General features: G+C 31.1%; 1 protein-coding gene and 1 pseudogene across 2 annotated transcripts; one reads left to right on the forward strand and one right to left on the reverse strand.

Moving 5' to 3' along the window:
• Positions 1–2,315: 2,315 nt before the first annotated feature.
• LOC118053550 (uncharacterized) lies at positions 2,316–7,726 on the forward strand. 2 transcript variants are annotated; one of them, XM_035064844.2, is made up of 8 exons: positions 2,316–2,694; positions 3,459–3,524; positions 4,096–4,173; positions 4,298–4,373; positions 5,140–5,213; positions 5,331–5,401; positions 7,251–7,318; positions 7,431–7,726. In XM_035064844.2, exons 1-7 carry the CDS (start codon positions 2,623–2,625, stop codon positions 7,291–7,293), a joined length of 480 nt encoding a protein of 159 aa, XP_034920735.1. In that variant the 5' UTR covers positions 2,316–2,622; the 3' UTR covers positions 7,294–7,318; positions 7,431–7,726. The 2 variants fall into 2 exon arrangements, with proteins under 2 accessions (XP_034920735.1, XP_034920736.1); XM_035064845.2 differs by lacking the exon at positions 3,459–3,524 and having other exon boundaries at positions 2,332–2,694.
• Positions 7,727–7,970: 244 nt separating this feature from the next.
• On the reverse strand, positions 7,971–20,045 carry LOC118053579 (uncharacterized; annotated as a pseudogene).
• Positions 20,046–20,877: the final 832 nt, after the last annotated feature.

The following is a 20,877-nucleotide window of genomic DNA, read 5'->3' on the forward strand; positions in this document are numbered from 1 at the left end:
TAAATTTGGCAAGAGAATTAGCGTGGTTACAGGTTTGTCATGAATGATTTTTCATGTTTTTTTTTTTTTACCTCAATTCAACACCTAAACATCATTTTACACACAAAAAAATAGTCTAGTCTTGTAGCGAGGTGCAAGCACTGAGGCTAGTAGTAATGTAATAGGGACACCCTAAGACAATTACAAAAATTGAAAAAAAAATGAATTATACAAGCAATTAAAAAAAAACTAAAAGAGAAGGAGAAAACTCTGTTCACCTAGATATGGTTCATTGTTGACATGAATAATATTTTCTCCTTGGCCTTTAAAAAAAAACTATTAGTGAAATGTTTAAGGGTAAAATAGTCTCTGCATTAGGATAATTTTGGTGTTCCAAGATAGATTAGGGATATAATGTGTATTTTACATTTTAAGTATATAATATATTTACATCACTACCCTTAAAACAAATAAATTTTTAAGCTTCTACTAATGGTTACTTTTGTATTTTAGTATAAAAAATACACGGTAAAATAACCTATCTATCCTTAGAATAATAATAATAAAATAACTGACAATGGGAGGCTTTATGTAATTTTTAGTTTTTGTTGCACTATAAAAAGATGTTGATGCCTATAATGTCAAATAATTTAACTCTAAGGTAAAGGATATTTGTATCATTTTATTAATGTTTTTTCATATAATAAATGGGTTGGGATGGGGTCATTTAAGTATTTTAATAAATAAAAAAGAATTAAAAAAATATGTTGTGAAGTCGTCAACATGTTAACCACCCTGTTGTCTTAAAATGGTGCATGTGGTTTATTTAAGAGGTCAAAATTGTCGTTGTAGGGTTGCTTTTGATGCATCTTAGCATGTTTTCTATGAAATAACGGCATGTGCATAGATAAGTTCATTGGTTTGTCACCAACACCCATTTTTCTTCTTCTTCTTTCTTTCCTCTCTCTTCCTTGGTCTTTGCACTTGCTCTTTAATTTTTCAAATCAGTCATTGAAATTCTCTTTCATTTTGATTTAGTCCATGTTCTTTTGGTTATTATTTGCTTTATTTTAAATAATTTATGAAATTCAAATTTCATTTCAATTTCATCTCCATTCAAGTTATTGCTTTGTTAGATTTGGTTTCCATTTTTTAATAGCTATTTATAGAATCTGGGATAATTTTGTTATTTTTTTTCTTCTAATTTTGCTCTTTATATTTTTTCCTATTAGATTTCATCCTTATTCTTTTTATTGTTGTTTTTTTTCCTTGCAAAGTTTTTAAAATTATTTTTTTTTACTCGATTTCATCCTTGAACTTTTAATTTTTTTAGATTTTAGCTTCTTGGTTAAGCCTGTGTTTAGGATTTCACAGGTTGTAATTTTTGAAAATTAACCCAGCCTTAGAGGGTTCGCTCAAGATTTATTTGTTTTATTTAATAATTTTTAAAGCTAATGTTTTTTTTCCCCGATTTTATCCTTTAGTATTTATTTAATTGGAGATTTGACTATATTTTTATCCAACTTTTCGTGTCCTTTGTTTTTGTTTTTTTTTTAAATTATTTGATTGGGTTCTCTTGTCTTTTTACTTATTGTTTTTTTAGTAATTTTATTTTTATAGATAGATTTTATTCCTCAAGTTAAATAGAATTAATTTCTTGAATATAGGTGGATGACCACTTCTTATTTTTGTTTTCTTTTTTGTGCGTTGTTCTAGCAATCCATACAGCTTCTTTTAATGTTATCATGCACTATGTTGCAATGAGATTTGGATAGTCTCAGCAAGATTTTTTGGTATTGTTCATAGTGAAATGATAATGAGTCTTCAATAATTTTTTCTTTGTTTTCCTTTTGAGTATTACATTGGTTGTTTAATTGTTTTAGTTAATTATTGTCAAATATTTTTTGATAGCTTGTTTTTTATTGTTGCCTCTGGTTAAAATTATATTGTTATATTTACTTGATCTTATTAAATCTAGTTAATTTAATAATTCAAGTATCGGGTTTTTCTTGTTTTTTTTTGAAATACTATCATTGTCTAAATATCCATGTTGTATACTTTTTTTAAAAAACTAATAGACCCGCAGCGTATGGGACGATTTACAAAATAAGAATTATACAAGGAAACCCATGCCAAATATGACAATAAATACTCCCCTAAACAACGGTGTAGGTCGGGCATCATCATAAAAACTTGAATCCCAATTAAAAGGCTGAGTATTAACCAATCATGTCTTTTCTTGCAATGCCCATGTTTGTCCTAACAGTACCATATTCGACATCCACTTCAACGAGGTTAGTGGGAGAGTCCTTATCTCCTAGGGTACCTAAATCTCTCTCTTTTGGCCCTTTGACTCAACGTGCATGACACGTGCATCAGAGGAGCAATATAACGAGAGAAAAAAAAGGAGAGGTTATACCAAACAAAACTTGGAGATCCAATTACAATTTACAAATCCACAGAACCTCTCCTACCATTCCATTTTTTTCACTCTTTCTTTCAAAGGAATCCAAAATCCACCCCAAAATATACCCCCATTCCTATTTTTATTCCAATTTTTCAAATATCCTCGTTCAATTTCATTACTTTTGAGAAGTTCCCGTCAATATCCTTTTTTTTTTTGGTTTTATGAGATGAAGTTTTATGCACAAATTTCTCTCCACAACAAACCCATCATCACAGCATATGGAAGACAATGAAAACACCACTCAAAAGGTGCTCGATTTTTATCCCCTGTACCCCTTTTGGGGTTGAATTTAGTTTCTTTTAAGGCAATGGTTTCTGGGTTTCTTTTCTTTTGTGATGAGAAATGGTTGGGAAGGATACTAAATGAACTGGGTTCTTGATCATTCATTTTCTGGTACCCTAGAGGATTATTAGTATTCTTTGATGTATATGTGGATTCAGTTGCTCTTGTTTTATACCAAAAGGGAAGTTATTTTATTCTATTGTTGTTTTGTACTGCCGTTACTTGAAAGTTCTTGTCCATCTGAGTAAGCTTGTATTGGTCGTTAATGGGTAACGTTTAAGAAATGTAGGCTTCGTTTGATCACTGATATGGAAGGAAAGCAAAAGAATTCAAGTTTCTTTCCCCTACCTTTTGGCTATATGATTCTTCTTATCGTACTTGCTTAAATTTCCTCTTTTTGGTAATGCAGTTATGCTTGCTCTTAGAACAGAGGTCTCATGCCATGACTAGTTTATTCTCTTAAAAGCTTGTTCAATTGTAGCATAACTGACATCCTGCAATCTTGAATGCTCCTTCTGTTTTATTACTTCTAACTTTCAAGTGAAAATTTACTACACCAATGTTTTTCTTCCTTCCTTAATCACTAGGTGATCATTAAATGTAACATATATTCAAACAATGAACTCTTAAGTTAAAAGGTTCAGGAATATTTTTGTTTTTTTGAGGGGGGAGGGAGTTGGGGGACTGTTCAATGTCAGAGTCATGTGACAAGAAACTGGATTTTCTATAGATCAACATATCCTCATCAACTTCCAGGTCTTGTTCAACTGTTGGTACCTTTCATCTGGTTTGGCAGGTAGGTGCTGCAGCTACCTTTCAATCTGTGTATGCATTTTGGTATATCGCATGACATCAAACTATTGGCAGGTGGTGGTCTATGAGTGTCATGGTTATATGACTAGAGAAATGCTACAGGATAAAGGGTTTCTTCTCTTACAAACATGCTACTGGATAAAGAGTTTCCTCTCTTATAAAGTTCTGCACTAGAAAGCTCTTTTGCAATAAATGATTATGAGAATGAAGTATATTAAAGAGTTAGAGAATGACGAAGAAAAAAATCTTGAATCTTTTTTGATCAAGCCTATCCATACTTTCTTCCTTAAGTTGTGCTATCCATACTTTCTTCCTTAAGTTGTGCTATCCTCTTGTTAGTTAAGTAGTGTAATGGAAACTATTTATATCATAATCCTGTTTTCTGGTGTTTGTTTCTATTTATTAGGGTTTCTTTTTCAGGGACCATTTAATGATGGTTTCGGGTGTTATGTCTGTGAGCCTGTTATTTACAATGCTTTCCCATTGTGGATATTTTGGTTTGCATGTCAAAGCTTTGTCTGTTTCATCTTATGAGAAAGACTTGCTCTTTATAGGATTACTACAAAATTTTGGAGGTTGATTATGATGCAACAGACGAGAAGATAAGATTAAATTACCGAATGCTTGCACTGGTTAGTGGTGCATCTGCTCTGAGCAGCTTCTTATGTGAGCTTTGCATTTCTCAATTCAATAATAGTTTTCTTCAACAACTTTGACATTGACTAAAAAATTCGTGATGTTTTTGTTTGTTTATAGAAGTGGCATCCTGATAAGCACCTGGGTGATAGTGCAGTTACCGCCAAATTTCAAGATATCAATGAAGCTTATAAAGGTAACTCTCATGCATGCACACAAGCTCGAGTCCTTTATTTAGTGCAACACATTTTTTCTAGTGCATCAATCGGGGAAATTTAGTTTGTCACTCTGGCCCAATTACTTTGTTTGCAGCTTTCAGAAATTAATGAATTGTTTTATTAGAATTTTCTTGCAAAATGCATATAACATACAAGTAAAATTCAGATGAATCAAGGCAAGCTATTAATCTATATATAAATTGCAGTTGCTATGAGCTGACTTTTATTTCAAGGCCTTTGAAATACGTGTTGGAAAACTGAACACGTGAGTGATGCTTAAAAAAAAAAAAAACAAGTATCATTGCAATAGATGTACCATATTTCGTGCACTTTTCAATAGACTCTAATGCACACACATGTGCATCATAGAGAGAGAGAGAGAGAGAGAGAAATGTGTGTGCCCCTTCACACGCATGCACACTATGTTTGTATATCCTCTCCTACTTCATGGAGAGAAATGTGCACTCACACCGGGGGGTTTGCATACACACTAATTTATGCATTTCTTACTTTGGATCTCCTCCTTTCTAAGGAAGCAGAGCTTGTTTTCTGTTACACAGAAAACTATGCAGAAAGTAATTGGCATCCTATTTTCAAACCACATACCCCTTCTGGCTTAAACAAATCTATGAATCTGATAATTTCTCAAGTTAAATGCTATAGCAATAGATGATGCAGTAGCAATGTTCAAAGGTTCCACTTTGATTACTTCTGCTTGTTTCATACTCATATTTTCTTCTGCAGTGTTGAGTGATCCAGCTAAACGATTTGAATATGATTTAACTGGAATATATGAGATTGATAAGTATACTGTGCGGGTAAGAATTCTTTGGTAACATCAATTCCAGATGGCAGAATTAATACTTGTCAGGTTGATTTCATCTTTAGGTTTAATTTATTGATGCTCATCTGGATATTCTGCTATGGTAATGCAGGAATATCTTGCCAGATTTAAAGGAATGATACTTACGTGCAATGGGCTTGGTATCAGTAATACATCAACATGGTAATCTTCTGACAGCTTTCTGTTGTGAGATTTCCTTGGAAGAGTGCTTCATGTTAAATGTACTGGCCTTATGTTAGATTGCTTGTTAATGGAGTTCTCATGTGGTGTTAAAGTGTAATTAGAAGGGTTGCCAATATGGTTTAGGGTGAAATCACTGGAAATGGAATTCTGCAGAATTTATGAAGCACTAATTTGTTTATTGGCTTTAGAAATATTGTGGAGAAAATGGAAGTTTTGAGTAATCTACTTATAGTATAGCAATGAAGGAGACCACAAATATATGATAAATTGCTTGTATCTTCTCTTTTGGACCTCGATATCAAAATGAAGTCTAGGATCTCCTCCTTCATCAACTTTCATAATTTAAGCTAGCAATGGTGTCTAGGTTGTTTGCATTTGTAATACAAATGCAAACAACCTAGATTTTCAATCAAGTTTGACAGACTGAATTATGCAAGATTGCCACCGAAGTTTCATTCAGTGGGCATTGGGCACTTACATGACATATTCTTTCTGTCCTGCTAATTAAAGTTTTCAGTGGGTTTGTGTGTCTTAGTTTGATGAAACATTTCAGGTTGGTTGGAATGGTTTGTGGTCTCAATGATGGGATCAGGAATAGACAGCGTAGGAAATGATGATGAAACTGATTACGTACTAAACTTGTTTCAAAACCTCAAAGTATTTGTTGTAATTTGAAGAGAATGGTGGTTGAGAACAAACAAAGTGTAAGGGTTTATGGTGGAAATAAGGATGTGATTACTTGTTTGGTGGCGGGTTTTTCTTCAAAATACTTTTAGCTGTCACATGGTTGAACAAATCCCTCGTAATTGGCGAGGAATCCTGTCATAAAGCAAGGTGGTGTAAACTCTCAGGAGTAAAGGGGGCTTGACAGGAACTTGTACAAGCCAGCACAATAAACTTGTGATGGTCCGAAGGTCATTCATTGTCTAAGATCAAGTAAAATTCAAGTTCAATGAACCTCCTTTTTGTTCTTTTTTTGATTTCATAAATGCAGGATTTTTTGACAATGGAAGAGCTGAATATATTTATTCTACTTTTTGATATGATGTTACTATCAAAGAACCATCCCAACTTAAAGTTTAAGTTGTTGGGTGAAACCTTAGAAATGGTTTTTTATTATCTTCTAACATCCCTTTTAAGTGAAATCCTTTTAGGTTTCAAACTTGAATAGACTCATGCTATCTTGTGTTATTGTATGTTAATTAGAAGAAATAATAAAGATGATGAGATTCGAACTCGTGACTGTTTAGTTAGCAAGATATTCATACCATGTCAAAAACCATCTTAACCTAAAAGCTTAAAGTTGTTTGGTGAAGCTCCGGGAGATTTATATTTTAATCTCTAATAATTGCTAAACTTTTATTTGAAGTTTAGAAATTCAGTCAAATTTTGATCCATGAATGAGGAAGTGATAATTCTTCCTTGTAATTGTTCGGTTATGACTTTGTTAAGCTGTTGTGGTATTGTGTGATTGTTGTGGTGATTGCTTCATGCTTGAAGCCTAAAAAATTCACTAGCAATTTTGAACTTGGGAGATACAGGCAATAGGATCAGGATCATAAAGTGTCTTTTAGAAATATGAACTATAAAGTGTCATCAAACTTTACATGTAGAAAACCCGTGGACTTTCATTTTGTCAGTGGTTTCCCTTGCAATATTTGAAAGCTATGAACTGAAATTGCATCAGTCTCCTTGTGCCGTCTCAAGGATTCCATTCAACAAAGTTATCTATGCACCCGTGGCTGTATTTTGGTTGATATGATCCATCAATTGAATCTGTTATATTGTATTGCTTACATCATTAGTTACAATCTTGGTGTTGGTGCAGGACCCAGCAATTGACTGAAACCAAAGACTTAGCAGAAAAATAGGGTGCGATTCCAGCCATGAACCTATGTAAGTCGCCATATATCATGATCTGCTAGTTTTCCACCGATGATGGATATTAAGTGAACCTGAACCTATGCTTGGTTTTGTCTAATGAAATTTCTTTATGGATTTGAAACAGGGATGAAAACATGAATACCATGGTGTGAAAACAACGTTGGAACAATCAAGCAAATCTATAGATGCAGGTGGAGCTGTTTGCCATGTTCCATTACAGATGAAAATGTTAACAATCAAGAAGATGAACTCAATTGGATTCACACACACTCTTTTAGTTCAGTCATCACAGGAAAACTTTGCATTCTGAGGTCAGATTGTATTCATGGGAGCCCATAGTTCTTAGATGTAAAATGACGAAGATACAAGATCTTTAGACCCATGGGTCATTCTTAATAACAAGATGATTGTTTTTACCAATGTTTCACAAAATAAACCTAATAGCTCTTATTCTCAAGCTGAGGGTGCAGGATTGTTTTGGACACGAAGTGTATAAAGTTGATGCAAATGAGAGTTTAAGTGTTTCTTTTTATATGTGAAAATATAACTATTAAAATATAGCCTTATTTTTTAAAAAAAATTATTAATTGAATTTAAAAATTAATAATAAAATAGATTATGCGTATCAACTAGCTCCACCTCAACCATATTGAAGCAACGAAAATGTTAAAGTAACTTCCCTAGGTTAAAGCATTTGCAACAGAACATTATACAATAGGATGAAGTACACGCGTACTCATAAATTGTAATAAGAATCCGAGCACCTTTCTTAGGCACGCTAGTTTACAATCTTATGACCTGGTGGCGTTATGATGCACCACCACGGTAATGCCAGCAGAAGACAGCATTTCTCCGAACAGAGCATGCTGCGTCTGTTTCAGAAATGGTCACCTTCTTCGTGTGCCATAGCATGTTTTTGCTGCGATAGCAAACGTAGCCCAACTCACACAACGTACAGTAGTTTACGAGTCAATATGCTCACATTCAAAACATATAGTGCAACTGACGTTCCAAAAACACAAAGAACAGAAACATAGTACTACTTACCGAGTCACGAGTCAGATACTCTCACAGTGACTTTGCCCCTTCACCCTGTATTCCATTACCACCATACATCAAAATCAACAAGTTTGTATCGTTAAAAAAAGAAAATCAATAGCAAGAAAATCCTATAACATTAAAAAAAGTGAGTTTCCCATTTCAGGCTCTGCAAAGCATCCCCAAGTTTGTTCAAAATTAACATCTATGACTACTAGTTTTCAAGTCAATAGCTAATATAAGGAACACCACTGAGTACTTTTTCAGCACTCTCATTTTCAGAATGCCAAAGATCTACGCCAATATTCACTTGCATTTTAATTAATGCTCTCGTTTTTGTTGGGTGACCAAATTGAAATAGACTGTCCAAACTTGTGTTTTCCACTGCTTATAAGTTGATGCTAAGAGTAATTGCATTAACGATTGAAAACTCTCTTATGTTCATGCATGCGCCATGGATCAAAACAATAGTAATAATGATAATGAGATATGAGAAATCTCTTAAAAGCATCGAGATATCACTCTAGGGTAATTTATCTCTTCATAATACAGAACATTCATTGTATAATAGTTGTCATGATGTAAACGATCTATGACTTCTGGGTAACTTTTTCTGACAATTTTATCATTTACTCAAACCAAAGTCAATAATTCCTCCATGATAGCTTTTAAACTACAAATGAATCATAAAAATTGATACAAATGGACTTTCATTTAGTATTAGCAATAGAACATTAAACACATAGGGAGAACTTGACAGCTTACTTGTAGTTAGAAATCTCAGCACACTGGTTTACAGTCTCATGGCCCAGTGATGTTATGTAGCAGCAACATTGCCAATAGAAGACACAACATTTCTCCGTACAGAGTGGGTTGCTTTCTTCACATAAGAAGAATTCCGTTCCCCACCATCCTGAGCACAGTAATCCATGGGATACTCCCCACCATAATCTTCCTCCAAACCCTTTGTATCTCCATTGTCACACCCACAACAAGATCCGTCACTTTTCCCACCAAACTGTTCTCCACCAACCAGCCGACTCCCCAAGCGCAGTCTCCGCCTCAAAAGGCGTCAACAATGGCTTCTCAGTCAATAGAAAGAATAGGACAAGCAATTTGAATTCAAGCATCAACCGAATCCTCAAAAAATGAAATCCTAAACGCACTAATACATCAAAACAATCGTATAATCAAAACCTTTACCCCTCATCTTCCTTTTCAACCTATCCAATATCCTCGGATTCCCTTGGCTTCCTATTGTCCTCAGAAAAACTCCCCAATATCTCGCTCAATCCCTTGGCTACTCTCTATATCGCCTTTTTCGTCACCTCCTCCATTCCCTTATGATCATACTCCTCCAAAAACAACTTCCATAAATATGGGTCATACCTAAACGCCTTAATCCTCGGATTCGCAATCTTAAATGTTTCTAAAGGAAACGCTACAAATACCAAAACCAAATTCCCAACAACATTTTTAGACATATTGGGTGCCAAAACCTCTGCGGCCGATAAGGGTTTCGATTGCGGGATCAAAACAACCAAATCATTACTTTCAAATTCAGGTTTGGCTTCCCTAATCGCCGAAGCAAACTGAATGGTGTCCGCGAGTGCAATATTTCATTGGGACTCCCAAAATTGAGGTTTCCGGTGTTGATCGATTTTGATTTCACATGCTGTTTGTTTGGAACATGTGAATTTATAAGCTTAAATTAATTAACTTTTTTTTTAATATTTGAGGATATTAATTTAAGTTTTTTTTATATATATATATGCAAAAACTAATCAAGATTTGCTAAAATAATTTCTCTTAAAATTTTAGTTATTTATAATATTTCAAAAATATTCATTTTCAATATATAAAATACAAAATTACTTAATTAAACACAACCTCAAAAAGTTAAAATCAAGTAAAAAAAACTATGATCTAATAATCAAAAGCAAATTCTTTTATATATAGATTTTATCTTTGAATAATGTATTTTTATTTCTAAATTAATCTAAATAACTCTATTTATACAAGTAAACTTCTTTAAAAAATTTTGAAAAAATAACAAAAGAGTTTTAAATCAAATAGAAAAAATAATTCTAAATCACCTAAAAAAATATTACAAATCTCGAATAGTAATATTCAAGCTTTATTATAAAACTTTCTTAATATTTGATCACTATGAAATTTTAACTATGTAGAAAATAAGATTTTTAAAATCTTCTAATAAAATTTTAGCTTGATCCAACAGTTAGACCAAAACTTATTCTCATTAACATAAAACTATATATTATAAAAATAAGTTCAATATGCATGTAAATAGAAAATCAAGTTGAATTTATAAATTTTTTTTCTAGGAAATAAGGCCAAGTATCTTGAATTAACCCATTAAGTGTCTCTTTAATCTTTTTAGTCTTAATCTTGTAAAATGTTCAAAAAACCAATATAATTGATCAAAAGGATTCGATCATGAATTATCACCTTATTTAAATGTTAACTCACTTTTGGAAGATATAATTAAAAGGTGTAAAAGATGTTACTAATAAACCTCATACACTTCCTTATATGTTTGTAATCAAAGATATATCACTCCATTTATGTTTCATTCTTAACTTGACTTTTCTCAATATTATTATCACATTATCTTGCCTTTTACCATTCTTAACTCCCCTTTTCAGTTTTTTATTGAACTAAATAAAAAATTATCAAATACTTTCAACTTTTAAAGTTCAACCAATGAATTAAAAAAAAAACAAGACAATCAAGAGAACAAAAATAAATTCAAAAATAAATCAACGAAACCCAAAATTAAAGCTAAAATAAACCTAAATTCAACATAAGATAACTTAATAAGATCTATTTTTATATGAGATTTTGCCAGGCTACCTAATTTAACAAAATAAATTTTAATCAACTTGATTTTGCAATTTGATTTTTCCCTTTATATTGGTTGAATACTAAATTTATAGACTATTTCTTTCTTTCTTTTTACCAATGAAATCACAAACTAAAAAAACTAGGATAAAGCTCAAATCAAGAACATAAAGAAACTAGAATCAGGGTAAAAACAAAATAAAAACCTAACAATGAAAAACAAGACTTAAAACACAAAGTAAATTGAATTTAAAGATAGATAGATGAAACTTGATTTTAGAGTTAAGCTATTATACTAACTGATGTATACCTAAAGAGTAATAATCCTGGAACTCACAATCAAAATTGAACATAACCCAAGAAAGCTATAATCAAGTAAAAAAAAAAACTTGATTCAATGATCACTTAAACCAAAGAACCATATTTATCGGATGAAAACTTTGATCCATCGATTATAACTAATCAAGAATCAAATGTATAAGATTGAAAACCTAGAATCGTTGATTATAATGAATCAAGAACCAAATGTATAAGGTTGAAAGCCCTGACCTGTTGATTATAATGAATCAAGAACCAAATGTATAAGGTTGATTATAACGAACCAAGAACTGAAGGTATAAGGATAAATAACACAAAAAAATAATCTCTGATAAATTTTGAAAGTTTTATGAAAAACTAAGAGTAAGAGAAAACTCACACACAAGTTTTATTTTTAAATAATCAATCCATATTCTTAAATGCAAGCTAACTAACAATATTTATACTAGATAAAACATCATAAATAAGGTTGGAAAATAATAGAAAAATCTAAATAAAATAGAAAAAATAATCCTAAATCAACTAAGAAAAATAATGTAAATCTCAAATAGTAACGTTGGGCTTTATCACAAAGTATTCCCGATGTCTAATTGTTATAAAATTCTAACCCTGTAGTAAAAAAGGCCTTTATAATCTTTCAACAAAAGTTTAATTTGACACAACAGTCGAATAAAAAGTTATGCATATTAACATAAAACTATACATAAGAAAAATAAGCCTAATCTGCATGTATGTAAAGTCTTGATAAATCACGAATAAGATAATTGATAAGGAAAAATATTAAATAAAATGTTAGGATATCTTGAAAGTTAACCTAAGGATGTTGGTAGTTGGAGCGTAAACACCCGGTCCAAGCTCGATAAATATGGATTTAATAGAGAAAGTACTAATTACAAATGATAAAATAAAGATAAATATTATTAGGGGTATCAAAATGAACACTCCTGAATGATTAATTTAAATGTCAGGTGAGATAAAGAAATAAATCGATACGCAAATTATTAAATAAGGATAAATTGTGTAAATCTCCTAATCGTGCATGATAATTATTGGAAGGAATAAAATTTTAAATCTTGAGTGATATTATTTAAAAAAATAGGAGGAAATTTAAAATAAGTTATTGCATGATCATTGCGTGAGAAAAGTTAAAATGCTGGTACAAACTCATGCATAAGGCTATGTTTGTTTCCTGAAAAGTGGTTTTCAGAAAACCACTTTCTAAACTTTCCTGTGTTTATTTGCCATTAGAAAAGTTGGTCAATGAAAAACACTTTCCAGTCAAAGAAAAATTTGGCTTGGTTTTCAGGTGTTTTCTTGAAACATTTAGGTGGAAAACACTTTCTGGAAGTTGTGAAAAATTTAGAATGTCATATTATTTGCTGATTATATCAAATTTGGTCTTCAAATTTTTTATTGCTATATATATATTGTTTTGAATATTTATTTTTCAATTTCATCTCTTAAAATTTAATTTTTATATTAACTATGGTCCTTATTTTTATAATTGTTATTTGCTTTTTCCTTATCATTTTTTTATTGAAATTCTTTATCTATCAAATTTGATCCTCATTCTTTTGATTGTTACTTATTTTATTTGAAATAATTTATGAAATGTTAGTTATTATTATTTTAATTTCTTCATCTTTTATTTTTATTTTATTTTTTAGATTTGATCTCTATTATTTTGATTATTATTTATTTTATTTGAGATAATTTATGAAATTATATTTTTTTCAATTTTATTTTCATTCAATTTTTTAATTTGTAAGATTTGTTCCTCATTATTTTAATAAACTTGAGAAACATAAAACATTAATAAGTTATTTTCTAGCTCATTTTTCATGACATAGCCAAACACTGGAAAGTGTTTTCCAACTTATTTTCTATTATACTACCAAATATCGAAAAATAATTCACTTTCCAAAAGAAAACTACTTTCCAGCAAACAAACAAGGCCTAAATATGTTATGGGGTTGGAGAAATAAATTGTCAGTGCCAGGTTAGTGCATAGAAAATAGAAAGATAAATTGTGGTGTCACCAAACAAGGCTTAAAGCATTTTATAGGGGGGATATAATTACACGGGGACAAGACATGTATGCTTTCTTTTTATATAGAATGTGTTGTCCAAAACAACCCCTTAGGCCATTATCTCCTTCATTTTCTCTCTGACCAAAACCACTTGCATCTCCTTACAAAGAGGAGCCTTGAGTGAGTTTATGTATAGGTGAGAAGAAGAAAGCTACACCGGGAGATATAGAGAGAGAGAGAGTGAGAGAGAGAGATCGATGGATTTTTTGAGTGAAAAGTTAGGAAGTGAGACAAGGGATTCTTAATGAGAAGAAGAAAAGGAAGAAGAAGAAGCTAATGAGAAAATGAAAGTAGAACAGACATTTTTACAACGCTCATCGCACCATCTTCTGTCATTAGATCGACCCAACTTTTGGATATGTTGTTCTAATCAACCTCATCTACAATCAGATTATTGGGTATTCCAATATTAGATTTTTTAAAAAAAGTTACAACAATAAGGTGAAATTGTACAAAGTTGGGATTTCTTGCTTAAAAGCAACCAACTTCAGCACTGTATTTTTCATTCATCTATCATTGGATTGCTACAAAATTTTGAATAAAGGTTCATAAGATCAGGTTATTACTTATGAATGGTAGAGATTTGAAACAAAGCCACCACGAAGCAATTGTTCTCTTTTAATAATAAGGGTCTAGAAAACCTTGATTTTCAAGTCAGTCTGGTATAAAGGAAATTATGTCTAATTTAACCATTTGATCATTTTGATTTTAAGATATATTGTGCAATACTCCAAGTTATATATTTTGACCATTGGGTTTGAATATATAATTTACTGTTAATTACTTATTGCTTTTTGTATCTACTGCTAATATATGTAAAATTTAAGAAACTTGATTGATAACATATTTGATGTAATTAAAATTATGTGGATGTTAAGGTTTGAATGAATGTTTGAAAATGAAAGTTTAATTGATCAAATATGGTCATTAATGATGGAAGAACATCTTATGATTTAAAATAAGGATGATTGAGTTGATAATGTGTGTACCTTGTGTAAAAGAAGAGATGATTGTGATGTAAGGTAGGAATAAACCTTATTGCTTGAACAAACTTGATGTATGAGGTTAATTGTAAGCTGTAAAGATGTGAATAAGGTAAAATGTATAATATGTTAAAATGTTGAAACATAACTTGTAAGTTGCAAATTATATATTCTTATATGAGCATAAGGATAAATGTTATACAAGTTAAGAAAGAGCTTTAATGTTGGTCTTGTTATGGTGATAATGATAGGAGAATGGTCAATATGATTTATGTGGTTAAAATTGATATTACTTGTTTAACTTGGATTGTAAGAAAACTGTAAGAACAATTGTTGTTATTGATACCTTATCTTCCTTGTATAATTTTCATATGTAAACTTGTGCTTGAAAAATACTAGGCCTCTATAATATTTTTCCTGTCATATAGGGATCCATCTTGCAAATCACAGGTGACATTTATTAATTATCTTTTACAACAACAAGAATACTATTCATTTCAAGATATCTCATTCAATTACATGCACATAGCTTGTTTAATTAATCCATACATACTTATATGTTCTGATAAGTATATTATACAAAAGAAATCACTGAAAATCCTAATGAATCATGAAAAAGGTTGTAGAAAATCAGGGTCGTTTCAGTGTAAGTAGAAAAATAAATTGAATCTACAAGCACTATAGGAAATAAGGTCCAAATATCTTGAATTATCCCATTAAATACCTTTTTAATCTTTTTAGTTCTTGACCTTGCACTAGATCGAACTAGCACATGTAATAGATCTTGTGGTGTTGGTTGATGATTTTCATCATACTTAGTCTTAGTTTATATATCTATACTTAAAAAATTTTCCAATTATATGTATAATAAATATAAGTTAATTCATTAAGGGATAAGTGTAACCTTGTATAAGTATTTGTCACGTTGTCAGAGATATTACTCCTCTTATCATAATTGGATTTAGCTCATTTTCAGATATGTTATTTGTCTCACCCTTTTCTACAATCTAATTAAATGGATCTTCATTTCAATTGCTAAGCAAATAAATGGCAGATAATAAATGGCTTCACTTTGACTGTTCAGCTTTTTAATTTATTATCTAAGTTTGGAATTTTATTTTCCAATCATGGTTGCAGAAACCTACAGCTCTGTTGCCCCTAATACCATCCTCAACAATGACACCATCACTACAATCACCACCAAAAACCAACACCAATAAGACTAAAAATTATCTTCACACCATCTAACAACCTCCCACAAACCACTTAAAACAACCCGAAATCAAAATCAACATTACCCCACAAAAAAACCCACCACCTGCCACTTAAAACACCACTACAGTGCAAAAAATAGCCACCACCATCTGAAATCAAATAATTTGTCGTATATTATTGATCTTGATGATTATTGTGATATTTTTTTTTATATAAATTCTAATATTTTATTGTGTCTAATACATTATGTTATGGATGATTGTGAAAGATTTAAATATTAGAATTGTCATTACATATATTATTGTGGATGATTGTGGTTAATATGTCGTGGATGGTTATAAAATTTTATTGGTGATGGATTGTTTTGTGAATTTTTCTTGTGATGAGGATGTGATCAGGGTTTTTTTTTACAAATTCTATTTTCTATAAATTCACCTAGAATAAATGAATCAATTTTGGTTATTATTCTAGGTTAATGACTTTCGTGTCAAAAATATATAAGTCCACCTCTAATAAATAAACTAGTTTAGATAGTTATTATAGGTTAATGACTTTTGTGTTAAAAATTCATTTTTATAAGTCTTTTTAGGATAAATAAATCAATTTTTTATTATTATTCTAGGTTAATGATTTTCATGTCAAAAATACACTTTTATATGTCCACCTTGAATAAATGAACCAATTTCAAACGTTATTTTAAGTTGATGACTTTTGTGTTAAAAATATTTTTTTAGACATCCACTTAGGATAAATGAACCAATTTTTTGTTATCATAGGTTAATGACTATCGAATCTAAATTACTTCTGTTGACATTATTAGAATGTGACTTTTCTATATTCATGTTCATGTGCCCATGTGATGAATTATATTCATGTTCTTATGTTTTATGCCATCTCTTTGATGATGCAGATGAATTTAGGCTAGATCAAGATGATTTCAAAGAGGTTCATTAAGTGTGAATGATGGTTTTTAGGCTCTTTTCAATCAATATAATCTTGAATAAAATTATGTCTACCATTTATTCATCATCCTCTCAAGTCTAATCACCGCATTTTAAAAGTGAGGATTGAGTTTTGTTACTAGGCTCATCTCCCCAATTATTGTCTTAGGTTATAATAGTACTTTTAATAATAACACACATATACTAGTGTAGAAAACTTTAGCATGTAATTACTTTGATCACCCTTATCTTTAAAAACAAACACCAATACAATTTACCTTAGATATAATATATATGGTGATTGTTGTCTTGTTTATTACATAATCAATCATTTACCTAGAACCTTTAAAAGATAAATCCAAAATTCTAAATATTGTAAAATTAGATAGCGACTTATTTTTCTATTTTTACCTTTTTTTTACATGTAGTTCTCATTGATGTCCTTTGCGACATAGAGAAAGAGTTAGCACTCAAGGCATATCAATCTATATCTCTTAAAAGAGTTTATGGGATTCCTGATTTAGTGATTCGTGTGAAATGTTGTTAAAAGCTAAACAATTAGATAAATTGTAGTTTATGATAACTTAGCATTAAAGAGTTAATCAAACCATAGAAAAAAGAATTGATTTTCAGGTAATCTTTTCTCAAACCCTAAATAGTCCTTAACTGTCTAACGAGATCCATGGGGCTTTTGAAAAATTTAAAATTAGCATTTCTACTACATTAATACTCTTTTAGGAAATCTAATAGTGCAATTGTCTATATAAGTAATGATATATTTTTTCAACTTCTTGTTTTCATTAATTGTAAATCACTAATATTAACATGAATTAAATCTAGATGTTCACTATTTTGTTTTTAATTATTTGAAATGAAGTCTTTGTGAATTTTGATTCTACAAAGACTCCGCACTTATGATTTACTCTTAAGAAAAAAATAATAATTGTTAATAATTCAAGATTTGTTAGTCTTTGTATAAAATTATAATTTACATGTCCTAACTTGTCATGCCACATATCACAAGATTCAAGTAAATAGAAAGAACAATAGCCTTCCTAATGTCTAGTACTTTTATATTTGATGAATTCACCATGCATACTTAGTCACTATCTACTTCTTGGTAGGTGGAGAACATCATTTTCCCGGCACATACATATCTTGTTGCAATAGTATCTTTACACCACTACTTGGTAGTAGTATCTCAAAGAAAAAAGCAAACAAGCTCATCTTTGACACATCATTTGAGAGGTTCTCAACTTCATTAATATTAGCTTGACCATAATTTCTCTTAGGATTGTCTTGCTAAAACTTATTTTTTGTAATTTTAGCTTGCTGATTACAAATAAAACATTTATTATTGAACTTATTGACAATACATTTTTCCTTTACAATAAGCCTTTTCTTTTGTTATTTTTTTTCTTAAAAAACTTCTCAACTTGTTCAATCATATTTTCCTTTAAAGCCATTGAGGCAGAGCTTGTTTTTCTTTTGAATAACTTACCATCCTCTTTTAACCTTAATCTTGAAATGAGATCTTTAACTTGCATCTTTTTTCGCTTGTATTTAAGTTAGGTCTTGAAGTCTTTCAAAAAAAATAATAGAAATTTTTCAATAATAGTACTAGTCACTTAGAAAAATCTAATTTGAACCATCTCTTTAGTACAATATCATGCAGGATAAGTTGAAAATTTTAAACTTTGCTCATCACTGTCGTTTAATTAACCTCTTTAAAATCAAGAAACTTTGTGACTGAATTTCTTCAAGCTAACATTTTTAACTGATTCAATGATTCCCATAACATTTAAGCATTGTTAATGTATATATACATATCTATTTAATATATAATTTTTGCATATAAAATCATTATGCTTTCATAAGCAAACAGTTGTTATTATAGTAGGATCAGACTTTGTCAAAACATCTTTGGCACATTCTCTATCAAGAATTTAATAAAGTTCAATATAGTAAAATATAAAAACGTCTTTTATTGTTATCTTTTGAAGTTAATACCACTAAACTTTTCAGGTTTTTCACAAGATATCATAATTGAGTGATAAGACATCATTAATTGTGCCTGATTCAAAGAATATAGACTTATTATGGATTGATAAAAAAATAATTTCTTGTACCAAATAATTATTTTACAATTAACTTAAACTGAAGTCTAAGAAAAGCGTGCTTGTTTTCACTCGAAGCCTGCAATTTCCTAGGCCCTCTCCCCTTGAAAAGTACTTTCGGTGTTTTTCAGACCTAATTTCAACTTTTCAAAGCACCATCGTATAAGCTATTGAAAAAGTTTGTAAATTTTCAATGAGATATGACTTTTAGGTTTGAGAATTTTGCCAACCAAATATTTTTTTAATATGAATTTCTTATTTATGCACTATTAGTTTTATATAAGTTAATATTCTATGTTATAGAATTTATGTTAAAAAATATAATCCAACAATACAAACGGTCATTAACTATATAAAACTTATTTATATTTTTGTTGCTTGGCTTCGAGAAACTAGTGCTAAAGGCAGAGGCAAGAGATTGCAACAAAGGCTGGACATGTGAAGGCCAAAATCGTTGCTGGAAAGACTATAAATTAAAATTGATATGGCGAGAAGAGCCTCTGCGATTTATACACACCACCTGTTCCAAAACAATGCTTTTGTGCATATAAACACTGATCTGACTTTTAAGCATCATGTAGTAAACTAATCAAGATTTGAATGAATAAATGAAACATTTTCAAGTATTAAATTTAAAAAACGTGAAGTACAATTGATGATGAACAGAAAATACATCCATGTATACTTGAGTTAAAGAAAAAAGAAATTAATTCTAAAAATATGTATTTAAGATGATAATAATAATAATAATAAACACATTTGTTTTAATGAAGAAATTCAAACTATATATTCAAATCCAATTCCATTGTCATTAATCAAACAAGGCATGCATGACTGAAATTAACATTAAGTTTGCCTGCTCTTCCCTGCATTTTGGCTTGCACCAGCACCAGCTCCATTCTCCTGATCACTGATCCTATTAATTATAATGTGCGGTCGCTTGCATGCATTAGCCCTTCCAAGACACCATTTGTGCGACCTTGTAGATGATCAGACTCCTTGATGAGGACGAACCATAGTTCCTTGTTGCTCCTAAAGGAATAGATCTGCACATAGTCATTTTTCTGCAGCACTCCCACATTCCGAAGCATAACATCTTTCCGGCCACTTCTCAAGGCATAGTAGCTGTTTTTGACCATGTTCCACTGCTTCAACCTCAGTTGATCGGCGATCATGCTATCTCTCCTATGCCATCACCTATACGGACATCCCTCTTCTCATCATCATTTAAGAGATTCTCGCATTCATTAATTGATTTGTCTCCAAGGCATTGTGAAACGATCATGGTGGCTGCTCGTATCAGTTTGGTACAGCTTTTTCTTTATCCTAGCTGGAAATCCGTATCTCCATCTTCTCCCATTAGAGCTTTTACTTCATTAGAGAAATCAAAACCCGATTCAAGTACTAGTGCCTTTGAACCACTCTTCCTTCGGTCGCTTGTCCTCGGCTTCTCCTCCTCCTCGTGAATTTCTTCAAAGCATGGTTTTCTCTTAGTACTGATCATCCTTTTCTCTTCCAGCCTTTCCCCCTATTATGGAATATCTAAATATGGGATGAGCTGATTGTAATATTATCCTATTATGGAATGTGAATAGTCCTAGGCATGTATTTAGGCATTTATTATGGCATTAATTGTGGAGATTTAGGTATTATAAAACCCTAATACAATACACGCAGACCTAAGGTTTTTCGGCTGCAACATTCCTTCTCTACTGTTTTATTATTCCATTGTTTTATCATGGTATCAGAGCATTAAAACAATCGAAAGAATACATGGCAGAATCCATGTCCGGGAACAAGAGTGTCTCTGTTGACAAAACAGAGTCCATGTCCGGGAGCAAGAGTGTATCTAGTGAGAATCGAAAAACGATTTCGCCATACGATATTACATCTCTTGATAATCCTGGGTTTACGATTACTCAGGTCCAACTGAAGGGGGACGACTATGAAGAGTGGGCACGTTCGTTCCGAACGGCTTTAAGAGCCCGAAAGAAATTCGGGTTCATC

The sequence above is a fragment of the Populus alba genome, chromosome 13, assembly GCF_005239225.2.
Source record: "Populus alba chromosome 13, ASM523922v2, whole genome shotgun sequence".
Taxonomy (NCBI): Eukaryota; Viridiplantae; Streptophyta; class Magnoliopsida; order Malpighiales; family Salicaceae; genus Populus; species Populus alba.

Excerpts from the sequence above, each read along its gene's own strand:
- LOC118053550 (XM_035064844.2), top strand. The coding sequence starts at position 2,623 with ATGCACAAATTTCTCTCCACAACAAACCCATCATCACAGCATATGGAA. Across the intron at positions 4,374-5,139 it reads TATCAATGAAGCTTATAAAG|TGTTGAGTGATCCAGCTAAA; the intron begins GTAACTCTCATG and ends TTTCTTCTGCAG. Across the intron at positions 5,402-7,250 it reads ATCAGTAATACATCAACATG|GACCCAGCAATTGACTGAAA; the intron begins GTAATCTTCTGA and ends GTGTTGGTGCAG.